The sequence below is a fragment of the Symphodus melops genome (assembly GCF_947650265.1).
Source record: "Symphodus melops genome assembly, chromosome: 13".
NCBI classification, from domain to species: Eukaryota; Metazoa; Chordata; class Actinopteri; order Labriformes; family Labridae; genus Symphodus; species Symphodus melops.
Window position 1 is genome coordinate 20,333,470 of NC_136703.1, and position 19,244 is coordinate 20,352,713.

Consider the following 19,244-nt stretch of genomic DNA (forward strand, 5'->3'; position numbering starts at 1 on the left):
TACTGTTATTACAAGGTACGTTTTTAAGAGGCTGTATTAAATAAAACAGGGTGCATCAGGGTATAGAGAATTTTCAGCTATATCCATTATTCAAATCAACATCTGGATGGTTTAGATTGGTTTTCTGCATAGGATTTTTTTTTTTTTTCCCCTTGGAGGTTTCTGCCAAGCAGGCAATGCTGATGAGGCGGTCTGTGTGCAGCAGGAAGTCAGGACCTTGATGTCTCCAACAATCTGATATCATACCTACAGTATGTGCATCACAACAGCCCAGGGGATGTTGTATAAATGATGCATAGCAACAACTATTTTTTTGCATACACGTTACTCACAATATTTGGCATTAAAAACAAAGCATTTTACAGATGTAAACATATGCAACATTAGTGATTCTGCACTCCATGCATATGTATTCGTTAGAGAGGAAACTGGTGCATGACTGTATTGTGTAATGATGTTAAGAAGGCAAAATAAGGCTACTGCAAAAAGTCTTGTCTTTTTACTCCTGCGGACCTGTTCGTACCACTAAGCAGAAAAATGATGTACACACACACAGTGTCCGTCAGCGCAATTGTTTGTAAAATCTGAAGTCAACCAGGAAGAAGATCATTTATTATTTACACTGTCCAATCGACCAATGCCTTGACATAAACAAGATGCTTCAGAAAACCTGTGATAGCAGTGACTAGTTATTAGAAGGTGAATAAATGAAGTTCAGTTTCCCCTGGCAAAATTAAAGTGTATTCAAATGTCACACATAATGATTGGAAAAGAAAATCGGATGTTTAGAGATATAGACTTTAGATGAATAAAGAGGGCACATTTTGTTCTTCTTCTTAGAGTTTTTTCTTTGCTTTGCTAAAGGTTTTCTTGTCTAAATGCAAAATGCTGAACGGCCAAATATGCCAAACGTAGATGGCTGGTTGTCAAAGTGTGGTGTGATTAATCGGCGTTACGGCCAGCACAAACTCTGTCACTGATAGTAAGAAAAGTCAGGGCAATATACTCTGCAATGTGTAAATAAACCTTTGAAACATCCATACGTCTAAATAGAGCTGATCCGTCCAGTGACCAATGATCTTATATTCAGTCGAGTTGCTTGTCATCTGGTATTGGTAGATTTCATAGCGGCCAGGAGCATCTCCATTCACGTTGAAGACCACTGGGGTTCCAGCAATTCCTGGAAAAAGAAAAAAACGAAGGAAAACAGCAAAATGTAATCTTACAGCTGTAATGCAGAGTTGGATAAAGCAGGACATCTCTTCAACTTATAAGGCTCTGAGATGAAATGAGGCTGCAGGGGGATTTCAAGCCAATGCTGTTGTGGTGTTAATGATGGAAACAAAATAGATGTTGACAGTTATGTTGTCCTGGTCCTTTGAGGAAGGCCAGGGCCTGCTGTCTGTTCGTGTTCCCACATCACTTCACACTCCTTCATTCTGCTTATTGCTCCATTGCTTGTTATCCATGAGGTCCCCACTCACAGCGCTAACGAATGACACCACTGATCTTGATTAGCACTTTGAGGTCTCCGGCCCTCGCCCTTCGGCTTCTTGTTTCTGCTTGTTTCTGAGAAAGCCTGCAAACCTCATTCCCGCTTCACAACTTGTTATGAAATTGTGTTCTGAAAGAACCAGGATTCACAGATTTAGTGACGAGAGCACAACCACAGTGTCTCTGAGGAAAGCCCCATAAATAGCATCCCCATCATTGTCTATTTGCGCTCACAAATTTTACTCTCCCGGCTTCGCTGCAATATTCAACAATCCTGCAACATGTTAAATTGTGGGTTCAAAAGTGCGAAACAAAAAATGCTCACTTAAATGGCATCTAAAATGTATTTTCATATTGCCTGCGGGAAGTGTTTGGATGTTGTTTGCATAAGCATCTAGATCAACATCAAATAGAGAAGACTGCAGCTGTTTGAATCACAAAAGGGATATGCATCATATCCAGTCTAGTATTCATGTTCATGTTCGACAAGTATTGACCCTACTCTCCTCTTTGATAACGATAAAGGGAACAGTTTATTGGAGTTTTTGTTCCCTTTAACAGCTCAGAGTCTCGGTTGTTGTGTACTGTAGTTTTGAGAACAGACATCTTTTCCCCGTTCTGCTTGTGTGCATTTGTCAAAGGTCTGATCAAAGCCTCAGACATTCTCATTGCATTAATAGCATCCTGATTTATTTAGGAAGATCTAGAACCTCAGCCAGCATTCTTGCAATTAGGAAAATATTCCTGTTCAGCTCAGCAATACAGGGAGTTAAGTGGGATATATATACAGTATATATATTTTTTTTTACTAATTTGATTGCTCTAATCGATCAGTTTAACGTGCGCTTGCAAGTTTCATGCACAGCAGGCAAAAACTCACAGCCTTTAGTTACCAGGTCAGAGTTTTAAGGAAACCCTGCACAACTTTCAAATTGTGCTAAACTGGGTTCAAAAATATTGTTGCAATTTCATGTCGGATTGGAACAATTTAAAATATTCAAGATCAAAAAACTTCATTTTCACATAGTGAGGGAACATGACCTTTGCTTGAGGCTCAGCAACATAAATTACCCACTGCGTTTGTATCTTTGGGTGTGAATTTGTTGTTTTTGATCCTTCAAATCAGATTTTACTGAAGTCTTCAGCAGTGAGAGTCTGCTCCTGTAGTTGAAACTCCAAGCGTGCTTGTATTTGTTCTTTAATTACATTTTCTTTGTTTAATTATTTTAAAAAAAGCAAACACATGAAGAGCTTTGAGAATGACTAATTTGAACAAACAAAACAGCCATTTTCAGGATGTCACAGTAAAAAAAAACCTCCACTGCATTAAAAGCCATTAGCCATAGCGATGTGAAAACAACTGTTACATAAAAAGTCACCAAAATGAGATTTTGGAATCTGCTTTATAATTTAAGTAATATGAAGTTGCTGTTAATAAATGGCATTGCTTTGCTAATGCATTTGCTCCAAACCTATTAATTCAAATATAAGAAAAGAATATGACAATTCTTTCTACTGAACTTTAAAGCAGTCATTTGGAAATAACATCAGAGCTGTCAGAGAGCGTACTGTGTTTCCTCTCTCTTAGTAGAGGCCAAGCCTTACATGGTTAATTAGCCATTCAATTGGGCACACTTAAGGACCAGTGCTAGTGTTAATTATCTTTTCAACATTCTCCACCTTTTTATGACCCTGACCTCAAAAATGCTTATGTCTGGTTCTCCTCTAAAAGCCAGGGACACTCCTTAAATGTGTGTTTTATTTTGAAATCCTATTATCAAGTCCAGTGTGATAGATCAGTCTGACCAGAGAAAAAGACAACTTCATTCTTGTATGCAAAAACCACTGCCCATCTCTGCGTATCCTTTGACACATGGCTTAATCACTGTTAGTGATGTCTAAGCCAATTGCTCCACCCTATACATAAACAGTGTATAACCCTGTGGCTGAGTGCCCTCTGAAGTTACATCCAAATTCAATCTGTAATCAAACGTCATGGAAACAGAAACACTGAAATGACCATGTTGAAACCTGTTGTTACAGCCAGCCTTCACTCATACTTTGAACACAGCTTTCAATTAGGTTTGTTTGTTCCAAGCTTACTTTGCAAAACAACATGTCCAAACGATAAATAGCTGCAACTACCGCCAAATGTGTTTTTTTATTTTTTTTTATTTTAAATTAAACCACTAGCAGTTTCATTCAGCATAACTGGGATTACCATCTTAATAGCGTGCATCAATAGGCATCAACTTCCTCTTCAACATTCATACTGTAGTAGCTGCCTCGGTTTCCTTTTTCCTTTAGTCAGCATTGATGCAGACAAACAATTCCCAGAATACACTGGGATAATATGGATATTCCCAGTGTTTTACTAAACCTTTTAAATTCTCCGTTCGTCTGAGCCCAAAGACTCTTAAATGCAAGCCAGGTTTCCGGTAATCTGCTGCATTGATTTTTAAGATGTTCCTGTTATAACCCCAATAGCCTCGGTGCTGACGAGCCTTTCAGTAATAGAACGTGATGGATAAAAGAATGCATACATACTTTAAGCTTAATTATCTAACACAAGCCTGCTACATAGATTTCCAGATTAAAGCTTCAATCCAGTGCTGGGAGAATTGATCCATTCTTTACAATTTAACAGCCAAAGTTTTTGTTTTTCTCTTTCTGTGTTACATGATAAGCATACGCAGGAACAGGTAAACTGAGTTTCAGGGAAACATTAAGTCACTGCTTAGCGCTGCAGAGTTTCCTTTCAATATACATTAGGGTAGACAACAAACTGCTGCAAAGAAAAGTACTATGTTAACCTTTATTTTCCCCAACAATAAAGGTTACATTGACTACATTATAGTCATCAAGGTTTTTCCCCTGCATATTTCCAAAGTCTATTTAGGTGTTTTACATGAATCTACATAAATCTATAAACCAATCAATTTTTACGAAATTAAATGCCAACACATGTCTGTCTGTCTTCAACATGTTTGAAAAAAATTTCAGTAATCCACTTTTGTTGCCCTTTTGAAATGTGAAGTCTCCAATGTGTCTTTATTGAACAACTACTATTATCAATGTCCTTGAAAAGAAGAATGTCATGTGAAATAGGGAAGGGGACCTTCAGACTATACTGGGAACTTTATGGTGCCCAAGATAATAAACTCCACATCCTCTCTCCACTGCCCATTTAGTTTTTCCGCATATATATATATATATATATATATATATATATATATATATATGTGTGTATGTATATATATATATATATATATATATATATATATGTATATGTGTGTTTCGGGCACTTTAACCTCTTAGCTAAGGATAGCCAAGCTTATCTTGGCCAAGAGAAGCTTGTTAAAGGATCACAGTTTTTTTATTGGCGGTTTGTAAAAACCGTCGACATACGCTTCCACAGTTTGTTCTGTCAAGGGTAAATAGACTTGAGCTTGTATCATACTTTTCTATTTTTCAGAGTACACAAAGCACTTTTACACTTCAGGTCACACATAAACATTTACACCTGATATATAAAGTGACCATCACAAGTAACTAATTCCAATCATAACCATTTATGCGCCGCCAATGAAGAAGCGGTAGCAACTTGGAAGTGTCTTGAGCCATTTATTTTAATTTTTAAAAACATTTTATACACTTTATTAATGCCTGAAGGGTTCACACTGGAAGCGCCCCCTGAGCTGGTGGGGGTTCAGTGCCTTGCCCAAAGGCACCTTGGCAGTGCTCGGGAAGTGGTCTGGCACCTCTCTAGCTACCCAACGTCCGTATTTTGATCCGCTTCGGAACTTGAACCAGCCGGTTCCCAACTCCTTACGGACTGAGCGACTGCCGCCCCATATTGAACATGTGGCTGTAGGAGCTGGGGATCGAACACCCAGCCTTCTTTTCTAGTACAGAGACGACCGACTCGACCAACTGAGCCACAGCCACCCGACATAGCTCTAATCACATTATGATGCTTATTTAGCCTTTTTTTCTGTCAGACAAAAACATAATTTCTACCGCCACTAGAGGTCCTTGTCATGTTGATGTAAACATTGATCACATCAGGCTTTTGTGCAAAGACAACGCTTTCAACAGTGTTTATTAACCAGAACAGCAAGAGATTTTTCTCAAAATCGACACAATCTATCAATATACAGTGTGTGTTTTAAGAAGAGATTTGCCTCATTCAGAACTTCCTTATATATTTCACATTTATTGTTTCTTATTCTTGTCATGTACTTTCTGTGGGCGTGACTGCCCCTCACCCAAAGAGCACATTCTGAAACCGTCATCAAAATAAATGTGTCCACTACTGTGCAATCATCTATGCGGGTAGAGCAGGTTTAACTGTGTTAAACTGCTCTCATCACAGTCTGTTTGATTGCATCGACTCCCTGACACGCCACTTATCTGACATATGATTACCTCGAGTTGTTAGAACCACCACTGCTGACCTCCGTTAGACCTTTTTTTGTGTGTACTTTTTCATTATCTTCATAACCAGTAGGTTCAATCAGTTCAAGCATGTATGATTCTCCTTTGCACATTTATAATGAATTATCAAAGTTTCAAAGTGTACTTGACTCTTCTATGTGTTTTATTTTTTTGCTGTACTACTCTAAATCAAACTGTACCTCCACCCGCTAAATAATATTGTGTACAAGCTTGAGCTGGAATTTTTAGTGTTTACCTTTTGACAGAATTTCCAAGAGAAGTCATTAAATATGAATAACAGAGGGCAAAACACTGTCAGTGTCTAAAACAATTAAGCGAACAGAGCTATTTATGCACAAGATGAACAGAACAAAAAAAGCTTGTAAGCCGAGGAGATTTGTCATAACGTGTAAATCATTCAGGCTCTATGTAGAAACAGGAGGTGAGTCAGAGCTGTCTATCCTGTCTTATTCTGTATTTGAATGTTCCAGCTGCTTTTATTCAGGGCCATAGCTGACAGACAGAACCAAATGGAGTGCATTTTAGGCGATGAAATGTAATGTGGGAATGTCTCACATTTGCTAGAACAGTCTTAAAACACCCCTGCATCGTTTTCATTCTGCCTCTCATGAAAGTTGGGGATCGCTTCACATGAGATGGACAGATCCATTCCAGAGGATTATAAACAGTGCATGTCTTTTGTCTATAGCTATAGCATCCTTAAATGATACTGTGCACCAGCCATTACTAGTGTTCTATTACTTATTTTGCTTGAAATATAGTATATGACTCTAAATACACTGCCCAGTACAACTTCCTTAAAAGCATCTTTGCTTGTTGAAGACAATGACAACAAAAAAATATTTTCAACAGATTTTAGGAAATCATATTGCCCAACAAAGAATTGCAGATAAACGTTCAATGGCAGTTGAGCTTTATTGACTTAATGCAAAGCTGCCTTTTCAAGTTGTTGTCATCACTACTGCATTCCCTTGTGAGAGACTTTTCTGCCTGCACATTGTCCAGTGTCTATCACTGTAAAGAAAAAAAAAGAAAAAAAATCCATTCATAATTCTGGCTTCATTCGAAGCTTTAGGATTTTTTTGTTCATATATCGAGCTTTGTTGTGGATAATACTGATATTGATATTTAGGTTTTAAGTATTTAAAGTTTTTAATCCCATATTTGATCCCTCTATAAGTCTACCTGCACCGTATTTTTCTTTTAAAACTCAACATGTCAGCATTCCCCTGATGGACAAACTATACCGCAATATTACTTGTAAAGCTGCAACAAGCTGTCTGAGAATATGGATCATATGTCACTTGTCAGAAAGAAAGTTAACAGAAATGTGTGCTCTATGCTTCAGAAGCTAGTAGAACTCTTCAAGACAGAAAGTGATATCACAACTATGATTTTATTACATTTGATGTTCTGCTGATGTTTTTGGAGTGGACCTTTTCAGAGAGAGAAAAGTGCACAGTCTGTATGTGCCAGTGTCACACACACACAAATCCTAATTCATGGAGAACAGCAAGTGGAAAGCGACTAGTGTATATTTAAATCTTTTATTGTTCGTTTTAAACCAGAGCTAGTGAACTTCAAGCAGCAGATCTTTTGCGTGGGCATTACATTTTTGAAATGATAAGGCAGGAAATCTGACAAAGCACAGCTCCTGCGTATTAACTATGAAACATGCTGTTCTGCCGCTCTTACAGATCTCAGCCTCCTTTTTCTGCAGCGAGCAATTTATGGTCCGTAGTGTGATAATTGGAGATCACTGTGTGTGAGCCCAGAAATAGGATGTATAAGTAGCTTCCTATACATCTATACAATATGATGATTGCTTTGCTTGTTATAATACCTGATGTTTCACACTCATTGATATTTCCGAGATCTTGGTTGTCATTTACGATAACAAGTGACACAAATTGTTTTGTTTGAACAAATTGCACCATATGTAGAGTAACTACTTGCAGTTGTGTACAAGCACATACCTGAGAAGTTGACATTCCGGATATACTTGAGCAGCAGTGTGCCGTTGATGGTTTCCATCTTGGAGCAGAGACCAACCTTTCCAGGACAGAGATCTCGGTGCATGTTATGCAGAGCATGAGCCATGGCATAAACTGCGTCTATCACAAACTGAACCTTCCCTTCTTGTTCGTAGGAGGAATCTTTCCCGATCCGCTCATGATCTGAAAGACAATTCACAAAAGAAAAGTTACAACACGTGAAATGGTGAACTAGTACAGAGAAATGTGATCACAAGTTATTTGACCCCATACATGTTCAAGTCTTTGTTTTACTGGCTGAGTCATTTTGTTCTTGACAGTAAAAAATGAAACTTTTGATATGAATAACACCATAACTAGAAGAGAAACGCCTCATCCACAGTCAACCCGGAGTGTTGAACAATGATTGCTAGATGTGTAAATGAAGCAAATGATAGCCTTTCAAGAGGCTTGATTGCTCAATTGTGAACCTCTCTTTTTTTTCACCATGTTTCATTTATTTGGAGATTGACGTTGAATTGTGCATTTTAACCACTAATTATACACTATTTCTCCGAGACATCACTCAAGCAATCTCCGCTAAAATAAATCCACAAACTGCCTCGTGCAGCCTTGTCTATTACGCTGTGTGGATCCTTGATCGCACAGTGATCATCTTTAGTGTTGCATGTCCTAATCTTGTCTTTCCACACTGTGTTGCATCATTTAATGAACAAAGCCTAATTAAACACAAGAAGCAAAGTTTGTCTTTGATATGAAACCAACTTATGTTATAATAAGGATCCTCTCATTTGTGTGTGTGTGATGTCTTCATTATTATATCCATTAAGTCAAATGTTACCTCCCAATCAAGAGCTCAGAGTATGGCTGGGAGAAAAAAATCGGTGTCATCGATACTCCGCTCCCTTTTAGTTCCCTTATTTTTTTTTTACCTCTTACAGAGTGGATGAATGGCCCAAGGTAAGTTGTAAACACAGTTCCCCAGCTGTACTGTTATCACGCTGTGTTTATTTGTTTTAGTCTCGTAGGAAAATTCAGTTTGCTTTTTAATTTTAATTCTTCTATTCAAATCATAAATCTAGTTCTGTGATGGAAAAATAGCAGATCTCATTCTGAGCACTTATCACCTCAGCCCTAGCTCAGTAAAATAGAGGAGTGTAAGGACCAGTAATACAGGCCTAATCATTCTACAGCATTAATGTAATTAGTTATGACGGGTGTATATTCATCCTACCTGGGGTCGTTTTAAAGCCTTAAAAATGTGTGAACTACCAACAAGGTTTCAATTAACAGCTGCATCCTTTTATTAACAGAAGCCTTGTTGAACAGGCTGAGAAAGACAGCTGACATGAATGCAGTTTTAAGGTCATAAATACTTAAAAAGTAAGACCTAAATGAATGAAAGCCTGTTAGAGTAGAAACACACTCCTTTTTGAGACTATCACCTCTTTGTGCCATTATTTGCTTGTCAACTAATAAAATAAAAACTCCAATTGACACTAGCTACTGAGGCATAGGGAGAGTGGAATATTCTGAAATACTTAAAGACCTTTATAACCCCAATGATACAAAGGTGTTAAAGCATATAAAAGTACTTCTGTATGTAAAATAATACTGATTCCATCATATTTCTCCCTTTAAAAAATATTTTAAAAAAAGGCAAAATAATCCAAAACGATGTAAATCGCTGATGACAATAAAGCGCTCCAACCTGAATTAAATCGACTCTAATTGTAAGTCTCTCTATCAAGCAGAACTGCTAACATTGAGCTTTAAAGAGCTATTAGAAATCAAACGAGTCCCAACTCTCCAGTGTTTGTCAAATGTCAGATTTGATAAAACAGACCATGAAAAATGCACTCTCTAATAACTCGTTAATGAGACTTATTCATTTTCATTATTGTTATCATAGTATTTCAGTGTAATCAGAGAAGTGGGGGGATTGCCCCTGGCACTCACTACATTGGTCATTAATCAACGCTTCAACAGCTAAATAAGTTTAAAACTCCATCAATGGCGACACAGAAATGTAAACCCATTTCTTCCTGAAAGTTTCATCACATTTTAAACTCACAGCAGCTCTTGGAAGAATAACAGTTCTCTCTATAAATGTGTTGTCATGTCTGAAGAAGCTTATCAGAAGCTGGAAGACAGGCCTAATCAGAATCAGTGAAGATAAGTGATTATTAGAGTTACAGAAGGTATTTGACACATTTTTATTCTTTGTGACTATATCTGAAGAGCCTATTAAAGTGAAACCCGAACACTGACACCCTGTAATAGAGGTTCAGCATCCACTCTGTAGAATGTCCAAGTCACTCAGCTTGCTTTGAAGGCTGCTTTGCTTTGTTAGAATAATTAAATCTCCTGAATGTGAACTCTGCTCAACTCATGTGTGGAAATAAAAATACGCAGAACCCTATTACATCCCTAACATCACTGGATAACTTGAAACAGTCTTGCTGAAGAATAGCTCATGTCAATGGCGCATTCTGTAGGAAAGTGGGACAGGTGACCTGTAGTTAATTTGGTGTGCTAATGGGGGCCTGATTAAGGGGAAATTGGCTTCACTCTTTTTTTGCAAGCTGCTTTTCAATTACTGAACGGTTGTTGTATCTTTGACATTTCGAATAATTAAACATAAATATATAATTAAAGTTATCTGCTTACTGTCATCAAGGGAACTCTATTAGTGTGTTTTTTTCAGTCTACTTAGCACGCAGTGCTAATCAACAAATGCACAGCCTTTTCACCATCTCTTTCACCAATGTGGCACGACAAGTCACACAAGAACAGAAATGCAAACAGTTCATCCTTATCAGACAACATCCAATGACACAAAGTAGAAGATACAGTGGAATTGTGTTTTTTTCCCCCCTCACTTGTTTTCTCGAGATGCATGTGGCAGCCACTTCTTTTCTCAACAGCAGCACTTCATTTTAACAAGTGCTAGTTTTAAATAGATGAATAGTTTGTGTTTGTCTTGTTATTATCTATATGCTCCCCCACTGTTTGCTTGCTTGGAAGAGGCAATTTACCATCAGTGACAAGTCTGTGAATGTTTAAAGAGCTTGAATATCGCCAGAATTCTGTGTATGTGTGCTGCAGGCGAAGTGAGCCATGGAGGCAGTCTGTCTGTTTTGTGGCCGTCACATTCTCTCAGTTGAATCCTCCCCCACCTCACACACACTCGCACACTTTTACACATAAATATACCAAGATGTTTGGCCCATTCATGGTAAGATGTCTCAGACGATTTTGCTGTTGGGTCACCAACAAAGCTCTTTTACAAAGTCCACATGTTTTGCTGTGGTCAGGCAGACCTTTGGTTGCCATTCTTTTCGGCGGAATTAAAACAATTCACATGTTTCACAAGACTTCATCCCTCAGGTTACATGTAAGTACTAAAGACAAAGTACGTATTATGCTGCCAGGGGGCTTTCAATCCCAAAAATAACGTTGACGTTAAAGTTGGTGGGGAATCGTGGGAGCGATTTTTTTTACCTTTACTTGACCACCACCCTGATTAAAATTGATCTCCGAGTTAAATACGAATGGATGATACAGACCTTACGCTTGGGTCTTTGACATCACATCTGGTGTTTCCACAGCAACAATAAAGTGCTGCGTATCCCAATGAACTACTGTTTGACTATACAATTATCCAAGCATCCATTTTCAGAGTTGATGTTTAAAGGGTTAATTCATTGACTAACAGTTACCTAGATGTTTAAATGTGCTCAGGAAGGTGAGTCAGCTGTGCAGACAAAGCACCAGTGTCAATGAAGATGACACCTTTCTTCAGTATCTTTTTGATTTTCTCAGTGCTTGAGGTGTTTTCATCAAGGTTAACCTTCAGAATATGAAAGAACACAGTGATCCGGAAGCTCCCGGTCACACTGTACACTTTTGCTTTCAATATTTCTGTGAATGGGGGCAAATCATTACCTTTGATTAGTGGCAGAGAGCAGAAAAAACTCTTATTCTATTACCCATGTACACTGTGATGTCTTTATTTGTCATTCTGAACATTAAAGACGATCTGTTCAATAACGTGCTAGGATGTAAGGCAGGACAAGATGGTTCCTTTTTGCGCGAGTGGTTCACTTTGACCTGGTGGGTCAGAGTGTTTTTTTTAAAGATTTATTTTTGGCCTTTATGCCTTTATTATAGAGGGAGGAAAGTGGACAGAGTCAGAAATCAGGGAGCGAGAGCGGGGCCGGACGCGAACCCGGGCCGCCCGCGCGAGTACTGAGCCTCAATACATGGGATCGTGCACACTGCCGCTGCGAGTGTTTTTTAAATAACATCATACTAATGATACTTAATTTTTCATCATAGATTTCTGTGGAAAATAAGCCAACACATTAACAATTTACATAAACCTAAGTCAACTGCTTTTATCCTTTTCGTAAACTGCATTAATCTTGCTAGGGATTGTTTTTGGATTAGATTTTTGATTAGAATAATTTCAAAAAATCCCAAACTATTTGTGTTTCTGGCTCTTCAGATTTTTGGATTGTTACTTTTACCTCCTTTTTTACTTTAGGCTACATTCCCCTTCAGCCTCCGAAGGGGTAAGAGTCATGGTCAGTACATCTTTGCGATTTAGCCCATGGCTAAGTATTGAAGAAACAGTCTGAAGCCATCAGCCTGCACTCGGGAAAAGTCATTTGTATTTTTCACTATTTCCATTGGCAAATAATTGATCACCTAAATTATAAATTAATAAACTAAACTATTTTCATAGACCAACAATGAATAAATCAATATTTAAAGACCATTGGTTGATTTATCATTACATGCAGTTTTTTTTTTCTGTCTAGAAAATAACAGTCAAGCGTCGTTATTTTTATCTTTCGTTTTTGTATCTTATGCTGTATTTCTATTTCTTGTGAGGTTTTTTGTATAATGATACGGACCTATAGGTCTGAAATGAAGTTTAAAGTATGCTGACATGTACTCTTTGCTGGGTAAAGAATTATCTCGTAGTTTTGGAGAAGGTTGCGTCTGACTTTGATAACTTATTTAATTTTGCATTAAAATGATTTCATTTTCTTTTCTTTTTTCAAGTATCTTGACTCACATCGGTTGACAATTGTTTCAACCCCCCCATGTTCTTATTCTAAACAAAGACATATGTTATCATTACCAGAGACATACCATACACCACAGAGCCTTGCCTTAATGGCTTCTAAATGTGAGTGAATTCATTGTTGCAGCTGCAGAACTGCCTTTAAACAAGAATTAGTTTTGGGGAACGTCCAAGCTAGTAATGACAGGAAAACAAATTACATCCTAATGGCTGTCATTATTGTCAATTGGGTATCACAATTTTATCAAAACATCACCTTGCCAACAACCTTTGACATTTAAATTAGTTGTCAATCGATTTAAAGAGGTGTTGAACATTTGCAAGTGAATGCGAGTGGTGTCCCTGATGTTTGCAGTGAGGACTGAATGTCAGGTAATTGAGTACATGTCAGCAGGTGCTTGTGTCTGTTAGCCTTGATGACTCATGTCTGCAGGGATAGAACACAACAGAGTGACTCAAGCCAGTGTTTCACTCAAACTGTGAATCTCCACATGTGCTGAATGTGTCGACGAGAAGCATTACACCGGCAGAGGCTGTCATGTCGGGCCACAGGCTCCGAGACGGACTTGTTTTAATGTTAAGGAATATGTTCTGCTATCTCTTCTTCTTTCTAAAATGATTCAATTATAAGATGCAAAAAGGATACTTTCCTTAAAATGAGTGATTCCCAGGTAAAAAAAAAAAAAGGGGGGGGGCCATCTCCTGCCATGTTTTTATGCCAAATGTATTTTCGACATGGCAGATTTAAAGATTGCAGCTGTCTTCTCAACACAAAGTAAATGTGATTGATGTGTCAGCTCTGCTCATAACCAACAAATGCATTTGTGATGAAAAGGAGAATCTCATACTACCTGACATCTTTTTGTTGTAAACAATTTGTCTCTCTTTGCACAAGTTCTCCTTTTGTATCTGTCAATTCTGGTTCATTCTACTCCGGAAAACAGGATCACGTTTTACGGTTCAGCAGCATGAAATAGTGCCATGTACAGTGAGCGCTCCGAGCAGAGAAAATGGCAAACTCAAGATTTGTTTGATTCTGCACAGCAACAGTCTCCATTTGAACCACTGTAAAGACTTTTAGTATTTCATTTATGAACTTTGTGTCTTATTAGATACATGCACAGGGGGTTTTTTTCCACTGATGTTGAAACCAAAACCTGCTTTTAGTTTTACTGAAAGACGGGGCTTCAAAGAACTGAGAAAAAAGTGGCTGTGCCCTTTTATACCCCTGAAAGCAGAGTTTTCTGAGCAAAATAAACAAGAGTTCACTTACATGTGATACATGTGACCTAATATAAGGATTTCTTACACTTCATATACAGAAATAAATGTCTTGCAATAAATTCACTCCACTTCAGCTGTGAAGTACAGTAAAATTACTTCAAATCATATATCTTAGAGAGCATGCTCTGCAATGTTTCTAAATGTTTATTAATGATTAGTGTTGTGTTTACTATAATGTTATGGAGTTACATAAATGAAAATGGATTGATCTATCTACATTAATATGCAGGTCTGTGTCCAGCTTGAGATTTCCTGTAATTACAAAACGGGTCAAGACTTGGGGCTGTAACTGGAGCCATTCTTGTCATTGAAGAGCATAATGAAGAATCTACAGGCGCTTGACTATCAGAAGTCTTCTAGTTTCGATTTGTAGCTCATGTACTGTATTTTCATCCACTGTAGTGTTTCAGTTGGCATTGGATGTACACAAGAATCCAGTCCATGTAGAGAGCTAAAAGGGTTAGGGTTAGACATGGCAGGATAGGATTATGTGGTTTGATGTACCTAAAAATGATTTGTCTGACTCTAAGTTAAAAGATTTTGTCCATCTAATTGTCGATCATGGTTTTGTTCACAATAACATACTACCTTGATGTAATTCATGTAATTCAAACTGCATCCAAAAAATGTTAGATAAAATACAAGATTTGCTCAAATAGTTTGAAGATAAAGTGGAGGTCATAAGATTTGTGAAGGTGGGATTACTTGGGGTTCTGTCTACTTTTAGCTTGGCGCAACTTACAAATTGTCAGCCATATGTAATCCAACCAATATGTGAAGAATTAAAGTAAGCAGCTTTGGGTCTGTTTATGTACTCCTAATGGTATTTCTGCATTCTGAAAATGTATTTGCTGCAGAGAAATGACCTGCGAATCGGCTGTGACGATGTAGAATTGTCAACAAAGTAAATCCTGGCCTCTGGGACGGCAGATACAAGAACAGTGTAAAAAGTGTGGCTTTAGGAATTGAATTATACATCTGCACTCTGTGTTGTTTTCCTTTGTACCAAAGGAAAACACACTTTAATGTCTCGGTCCTGAAAAACGACTTGAAGAGGATGCTTTAATAACAAATAAAGTCACAGGAACAACTAATTTGATTCTGAGGGAAAAAGTTTCTCTCACAAGTGGTTTGTAACGCGTTAGGTTCTGTATTCTGAATGGTCTACTTCTACGCTGTAGTGTCGTGACGCAGAATTCAGGACCGGAGAAGCTTGTGATTACAAAAGGAACAATAAGGAGCACAGAGATCCTTGTGAAAACCTGAGTGAAATGATTGAACCTCTTGCCCGTAAAAATTTACCGTGCCCCGGAGGCTACTCAGAGACAGAAAAGGACCTCGAGCAATTTAGCTCGAGAGCAGACACCATGACAACTGATAAATACAGAAATAATTTAAGGCTAGCTGTTCTCCTGAAACCTTCGAATGTGTGTGTGGTCGGAAGCATCTCCAGCCTGTGCCAAGGGACTTGCTGTTGTTAAGAGAAGTGACAATTAAATCTCTACTTAATTGTTTAGTTCTGCCGGTTCACCATTTATTGCACCAATTTAGAAAGTCTTCTATTGTGTTGGTGACATTTTAAGGTTGCAGTGTATCAACTGGATTAGAGGCAAAGTGAATAATTCATACATAAACACAGCAGCTATTCTAGTGGGGAAAAAACGTCTATGAAAGTTGTCTTCCATTTGATCTCCACAATGTTTGGATACTAACCTCAAAATATGAGAATGAAACCATATATAATGTTGACTTGCATTATACGTATGATCATGCCGCAACAATGCGCTTTACCTGTAGTTAAATTGAAGCAATTTATAGATGTCTTCCAGAAGTATACAGTAGTTAATGGTGACTAACACATCATTATTACGGTGAGTGCAACCCTTACCTTCAAACACTACATGCGACACAAATGAAAATTCACTTCCATTCATCCTGTACTGCATGCTGTCCTGGTAAATATAATGAAGGCTATCAGGTCCTAATGACACATTTAAAGCAAACTGGGGTATACAATTCAATCAACGGGTGACCAGCGGATGTGAGCAGCACGGCTCAAGAGACCAGCCTCTGTAAATCACATCTTTCACTATAGGCTGAGAGGTCGACTTCCATACTGTAGCTAGAGAGAGTTAGAAAAACAGATGGAACTAAGAGAGCTGCACTTTGAGGACTTCGCTGAACAAAATAGAACTTGGCACGAGTTTAAACCATTTTTTAAGCTATGAGACCTCCAAGATCAGACAGTTTTTATTAACCCGCGTAAATTATATTCTGGATTTCACGGTACTTATTTATAATCATTAAATACCCTGACAGGGATGAGATGTTTTTCTATAGCTGAGGTTACAGTAGCATCCAGTATGCGATGAAAGATGATGTTTTACTGAAGAATTACAAGTGGATATTAGTAGCCATGCATTTGTAGGACAACTAAAGTACTTCTGGTTAAGTGTGTGAATTTGTAGTTAATGCCACTTGATGCTGTTTCATAAATGTGCTTCAACAGCTTTGAAGTGTTCCATTCATGAATGTCCCTACAGTTAGCAAGACATGCTACAACACTTCTCTCATTTGCATTAAACATAAACATGGAATTACCCGATCTTGAGGAAACAATGGTTGATGAAAGTTTAGGCATCTACTCTTTAAAAGGTTAGCACACTGCTCCTATGTACTTTAATCTCTTCATCTATACCAGACTTATACGAGTATATGCGTAATCATCAGTTTAGAGAACTGGCAGATTTGATGGTGTCTGTTTTTTGTGCTGAACCATGCTCCCAACATACAGTACACGAGGCATGAAATGAGCTTGAACTACTTGAGATGCGGTGCAGCACAGCGCAGTTGGATGGGAGACAGGCTGGGAGAACCTACTGATTTTAATGACCTGAAAGCTAAGTTTGTAAAGGGCCGGTTGGATTTACTATTGATTATATTTTGTGTGCATGCTGTGGCATAGTTTTGTGATTGCTATTGTCGCTTCTCCTGTGAATTGAACCGCCCAACAGACGAATAAACGGGAACATTAATTTATCTCAGGCGAAATTAGAGAATCCTTTCACTTATCTACATCAATTACACTTGACCTGAATTAGAGAAGTGTGGTTGTCTTCTCCCTGATGACAAATACATTGACTAATGCGTACCAAGCGCGCACACACAGACACACAGACACACACACCTACACACACACACACACACACACTCTCAATGTATTCAGAGAAGCGCCAATCAATATTCTTGGTCATTGATTGAGTGCTTTCCATTGACCCCGTGCCTTCTCTGCTATTAAGTGTAGACTCACTTGTGCATTTTTTGATGCCAGATCCTTTCTTCACAGCGTGTCGGCTGAGCTTGCATTGAAAGTTATTCTCCCAGAACTCTGCAAACCAGATATTCCTCCTGTTGTTCTCCAGTGTCCGGCTGATGAAGTAGCGATCAAAACCTGAGAGACACAAGACCCCGTTTGCAGAACTCAATTTGAAGCTCTGAGAAATAGTGATGACTGACCTTAAGTAAATAATGGATAAACATTAAACCAAAAAGCAGATTAAATGACACTAACATTCTCATACTATTAGCTATTTAGTGTTCAAAAAGCTTAAATACAGGAAGAAAATCCATTTTGTTTCTTAAAAACAAAGCAGTTTCGACTTTTTGGAAGGTAACCTTGGGAATTATGTAATAAATACCTTTGATAGATTGTCTCTTGGGCAGGATGGTTACAGCACCTTCTGCCATCTCCTCCTGGTTGAGTATCGGGGAGATTTTAGAGCCCCAGCTGTCTGAACCTACCCAGATGAAATGTCCGGTTTGGTTGGCCTTCTTAGCTGCTAGAAGGAGCCGCCTGTGGGACACGGAAGGAGAGCGATGTATAATTGAGCCGTAAATTGTTGTGTTGTCAGAGTTTTGATCTATGTCATGCACATTCAGCAATGAGAACTCGGTTTAAATGCACCCTTAAGGAGAAGTGTAGCTGGCATTGAGGTGATCTCATGGTGAGACTTTTCTATTCTGAGTGTGGAAAAAAAGAAAGCTGCAATGAGGCAGTTAAGTAGAATTGAAAAGCCACCATAGACACACTATCCATTCCCAGAGCAGTGGACGACTTCTTGGCGGTGGCAGAATGACACCCCTGCTACATTTGTCCAGGCTTGTTGCCAACGAAAGTAAGTTTGGGGAGCTATAAAAAAACTGCCAGCAAGCTCTGCTGTAGCTGCAGAGTTTCATCAAGAAAGCTTGAGCACATAAACATAAAATTTAAACACAGCCACCTGGTATGTGACGCATTATCAGCCTTCAAACTGTCCCAAAATAAACAGCAAGCCTTAAACTGTATTGAGAAAAGACGGGCATCTTTCTACCACACATGACACGAGCCATCTTTATATCTCTTTGACGCTTTGTTGCTGCATAAAGAAGGACGCTGTAACCTTGTCAAATAATTACTAGAGTACCGGGCTAGCAGTGAGTCATCCAAATTACTTGATGTCTCTTTACCTTAGTTTGATTGGATCTCTGTTTGATAATGATTTTTCCTTCAGTTTGATCTGAGTGACGTGAGCATTTCTAGAGATGCAATTATGTTCTCCATGTCGGAAAAATGAAAGAAATGGACTTTCTTATGTCAGGAGATTTCATAAAGAGGACACGAGCAGACAGATAGACAACCTGAGGTGATAGTCGCACGTTGAGATGAAAAGTTGCAGTGTCTGGCCTCGAAGACTTCCATTTCCCTTCAACTTTTAGTTCTAAACATACGTAAGGTTGATTTTAACAATAGGATTTTCCCTTAACAAAACCTACTCAGTGCCATTATATACCTGCCATCTTAATGTCATTTTTAAAAAGAAAATAATAGTGTTGCAATCCCTCCGGACCTTTGTCCAAAGTGTCTTTTATGTCTTTCAGGA

General features: G+C 38.3%; 1 protein-coding gene across 1 annotated transcript in view; it reads right to left on the reverse strand.

Annotated features, from left to right (window-relative positions):
* Positions 1–19,244, reverse strand: part of LOC306833982 (metabotropic glutamate receptor 4-like) — a 164,965-nt gene that overhangs the window by 11,671 nt on the left and 134,050 nt on the right. Inside the window, exons 5-8 of the mRNA XM_079359682.1 lie at positions 18,024–18,178; positions 17,636–17,776; positions 7,929–8,129; positions 1,044–1,180 (exon numbers count right to left, since the gene is read on the reverse strand). Of these exons, the coding sequence (XP_079215808.1) occupies positions 1,044–1,180; positions 7,929–8,129; positions 17,636–17,776; positions 18,024–18,178 (634 nt within the window). The remainder of the gene's footprint in view (positions 1–1,043; positions 1,181–7,928; positions 8,130–17,635; positions 17,777–18,023; positions 18,179–19,244) is intronic.